Source organism: Equus przewalskii, chromosome 2, assembly GCF_037783145.1.
Source record: "Equus przewalskii isolate Varuska chromosome 2, EquPr2, whole genome shotgun sequence".
In the NCBI taxonomy this organism is placed as follows: Eukaryota; Metazoa; Chordata; class Mammalia; order Perissodactyla; family Equidae; genus Equus; species Equus przewalskii.
Genome location: NC_091832.1, coordinates 33635410 through 33639600, shown reverse-complemented (window position 1 = coordinate 33639600; position 4191 = coordinate 33635410). Strand labels below are relative to the sequence as shown.

At 57.7% G+C, this 4191-nt stretch overlaps 1 protein-coding gene across 1 annotated transcript; it reads right to left on the bottom strand.

The window, feature by feature from the left end:
* Positions 1 to 463: 463 nt before the first annotated feature.
* On the bottom strand, positions 464 to 3654 carry CAMK2N1 (calcium/calmodulin dependent protein kinase II inhibitor 1). The gene is made up of 2 exons (XM_008519150.2): positions 3367 to 3654; positions 464 to 1789 (listed from the first exon to the last, which is right to left on the bottom strand). Exons 1-2 carry the CDS (start codon positions 3530 to 3532, stop codon positions 1719 to 1721), a joined length of 237 nt encoding a protein of 78 aa, XP_008517372.1. The 5' UTR covers positions 3533 to 3654; the 3' UTR covers positions 464 to 1718.
* Between the last annotated feature and the right edge of the window lie 537 nt (positions 3655 to 4191).

Sequence of the window (4191 nt, the reverse complement as noted above, 5' to 3'; positions counted from 1 at the left end):
GTAGAGGAAGATGGGCATGGATGTTAGCTCAGGGCTAATCTTCCTCAAATAAAATTAAAAAATAAAAAAAAAAATAAGTGAAGGGACTTATGACTTGCTTAAGTCCATAGAGCTAGGAAGAGAAGGAGCTGGGATTTGAATCCAAGCTGCCAGCTTCCAAACATTGCTCTTAAGACTGGTTACCTCCCAACACACCAGCCCTCATCCAGGAAGCCCGAACCCCGGCTGGCAGAGACCTCAGGGGAGCAGGAAGGGACCCAATGCAAACCCAAATTAAATGGACTTGCCCTTCAAGGATGGCCTTGCCGGATCCAGCTTGTCTCTCCTGACATCTGAGCCCAACCCACAGTGGCCTCCACACTGCCTTTGTGCCTCACGCATGGAAGCCCCGGTTCCCTCCTTCCACCCGCCACCAGCAGACAAAAAGCAAGCCCCTGAAGCAAAGCCGAGAAGAGAGGAGGGAGACACAGGAAGAGTTCTTTTATTGTACATTGGAGAAATAGCCCTGTGTGCTGGTTAAAGGTGCAACATACAGAACATCGAGTTAAGAAAAGAGGGGACAGGGAAGGGACGAGAAGAAACCTCTTGAGGTCCAAAGTTGCAAACAAAAAATGGTAAAAGATTTCCTCACGCGAGAGGCATTTTTGCAAATACCATGCAAAACGGGCAGCTGGTGTGCCTTAAGAGAACCCCTATAAATAACAGAAAAGACACTCCAAGCATTCCTTTACGGGGACTCAGAGCACAGGGAAAAGAAAGGAAACCAAAATGCCTTTTGGCATTTCAAGATATTTGGCACTCTTGTGATTACATTTTTTTTTACAGTCCATTAAAGAGAATAAACTGACACAATATTAGAGGAAAAAAAACAGGCTGCTTACACCAGACTGCAGGGAGAGGTTAGAAAAAGCTCAAGCATTTTTTTTCTTTGTTTTTTGTGGGGTTTTCTCCTGACATATAAAATGTGTCCATTTGCAATAACTTGGGCAAATAGCTTGCAGCGACAAAGAAACACAAGCTTTACAATTCATTTTAAAGTAAAACAAGGATTCTTTCCAGGTATCATTCCTTAGAAAAGGTCTCTTCTTGTTTTCAACACATTCCTGATAACTTCGAAGGATGACCAAAATAAAACAATATCTATAGAGATCATTTTCTGGATTTTTTTGTACATCCGAGGATAACAACATAAAAAAATAAAACTGGACAGCATTTCACATCCAAGTGCACAGAATCATTTTTGCAAGATTAAATAATGTAAACATTGGGAAGAGCCAAATCAGTGAAGAAGGCCACCACATCAAAACACCTGGTGTGGCCACTTCACTATTTAAGTAGTTTAAAATCCAGATCTATAATTGCGCAATATTCACCGTATATAAAAAGAAATGGGTATTAATTTTGACAAATAGCTGCAACTGAGACTTCTTTTTTATTTCTTTATATGTGTGTATATAGCGATTTTTTTTTTTTAATTTTTCAAAATTTTTATTTTTGCAGAGGAGCCCAGAGCCTTTTGCTGCTCCTCCCCCACCTCCTCCTCCTCACGCCTCCTCTGTCTCCCGGCCTGACACGAGATACAGGTTGTTGATTTCATCGTGGGTAGCAAGCTAGCAATAAATTTCAAAGTGCTTTCTCTTTTCATGCTCTTTTTGCCAATAACTGTTATCGCCGCTCTTATTCTCCTTCTCTCCCTTAACTCATTGTCTTTGGGGCAGTTAGACACCAGGAGGTGCCTTGTCTGTCATATTTTTCAGCACGTCATCAATCCTATCATCTTCAATGACAACTGCAAAAAAAAAAAGGAGAGAAAAGGAGAGGTGAGCGCACTTGGGCCTCGCCAGGGGTCTCCGACGTTCCCGGTTACGCCCGGGAGAGGGGGGGGGCGGGGGGGGCGGGACGAGGGAGGAGGGCTCCCTGCGCGCTGACACAGCCTCTTCTGCCTCGCCAAGGGTCCCTTAGCTGCCTTCCTCTGAACCACTCCCCCCCCACCTCCCACCCCACACCCCTCTGGCTGCATCCCAGCTGGGTTCTAAGAAAAAGAAGCAGAGACGGCGCAAATCCCACAGCCCTGGCTGCAGCCCGGGCGCGCACTGGCCGCTTCCTCACCCCACCCACCCTCCCGGGGCACATTTATTTAGAAGGCTCCGGGGCAGAAGAGGGAGGGGAGAAGGAGCCAAGATCTCCGGGTCTGGGACCCTCGGGGATGCCCCGAGTGCGGCGCGGGTAGCCAAGGCTGAGCGCGGAGGTGCGGGGAGCCGAGGGGAGGACGCCAGGGGCTGGTTCCCACGGCGCGCGGCCCGTCGAGGGTTCTAGCCTCACCCGGGCAAGCTCCCCCTCTTGCGCGCCCTCTCCGCGCCACCCGCCAGCGGAATCGGCCTCCCAGCTCACCCCGCCGCTGCAGAGGTCAGAGCCCCCCTCCGCCGCCGGCCTGGGGCTGGCCAGCCTCTCCGCGTCTGCCTCCCGCAGTGCCCTCCACCTCTGTCACCATCTCTACCTAGCCTCGCCTCCCTCAGTCCCTTCATCAGTCTCTCGGCGCGACGGTCACCTGTCGAGGTCTCTGGGTCTCTCTCTGTGTCTGGGGTGTCGGTCGCCTTCATTGTTTCAGCTGCTTCTCTGTCCTCCCCAGACTTGCGTCCCCCGCTCGCTGGCTCTCCCGCTCTGGCTCCCTCTCCCGAGCTTTGTCTCGGTCTCTGCCCATCTCGGTCTCCTCCCCGCCCCCAGCCTCCCTCCCTGTCTCTGCGTCTCAGTCTCTCCCGGCAGCTGTCGGTCTCCCTCATTGTCCCCGCGCCTCCGGAGCTCCTCTCGGAGCCTCTCTGCGTCTCAGTCTCTCCTAGGCTTTTCCAGCCTGGGCAGAGCGCCGAGGCTCGGCAAACCCCCTCCCCTGCAGAGTAACAATGAAAAGCCCCTGCGACCCGAAAGCCCCTCGCCTTCCCTGCAGGAACGGGGCCCTACCCGACACACAGTTCCCCATGCCATCCCTTGGGAAGCCCTGGGACCCCCCCCCCACACCCCGCCTCGGGGTTGTAGAGCCGGTGCAGCTGCGACTACACTGCGCAAAAGAGGGGGAGAACAGACATCAAAAAGCAAACTTTGGCGAGGGGAGGGGGCCCTGGATAACCTTTCAGCCCCTGCTGCAGCTAGAAGCCGCCACGCCCCCTCGGTGACCCCACCGCGGATCAGGCTGAGCGGGAGGGGTTCCCGCCGCCAGCTCAATGCGGACCGCAGTGCGGGATCCCCCCAATTCTGCATGATGGGATTCTATTGGGTCGAAACCGGCTCCCGGGTGCGGGAGACCCCAGCAAACCTCGGCCAAGCCTCAGTGCCGGAGAAAAGGGGTATCTGGGGAGGGGGCCGCAAACTCACCCCGCTTGCTCCGGCCGATCTGGCCCAGCTTGGGCGGCCGCTTGTTCTGTCCAGCGCCGAAGAAGTTGTTGGTGTCCTGCAGGCGGCAGGAGAAGATCTGGCCCACGTCGCCGCCGTCGCCGTAGGGGCTCAGCTTCTCGTCGCCGTAGGGCAGCACCTCCGACATGGTCGCGTCCGGGGGCTCCGCGGCGGCGCCTCCTCCGCCCGCGTCCCCGCCCGCGGCGGACAGGGTCAGCGGCGCTGGGGCCGGGGGCGGCCGGCCGGAGACGGCCCGCGGGCTGCTGCGGCGGTGGCGCCGGCTAGGGGCCGGGGGGCGCCGCTAGGGCAGGAGCGCGCAGCCCGCCCGAGCGACCCGGCGAGCGCCCGCGGCTGCGCTGCGCTGCGCTCCGGCTCGGCGCGCGAGTGGCTGCTGCTCTGGCAGAGGCGAGCAGGACTCACATCCTCGGCGCGCTCGGGCGCTGGGCGGGGGCCGGGCCGGGCGGGGCCGCGAGCCGGGAGCAGGAGGCTGTCCCAGCGAGCCCGGAGGGCGCGGGGCCGAGGAGGGCGCACCCCGGGAAGCCGGGCGGGCCGGTCCTGCGGCGAGTGCAGGCGGCGGCGGCGCTGGCTCGGGGAGGCAGACTGGGAGCTGCGAGCGGCCGGGCTGCGAGGGGCGGAGGGGGAGGGGAGCGAGGGAGGAGGGAGGGCACGGGGGTGGGGGGAGAGGATACCCGGAGGGAGGAGGGGGAGAGAAATCGAGAGGGAGACGAGGAGAGAAACAGAGCGAAAGAGAGAAGGAGACGGGGAAATCGACTGAAAGAGATAGAAGAGAGAGGGAGAGAGGAAGAG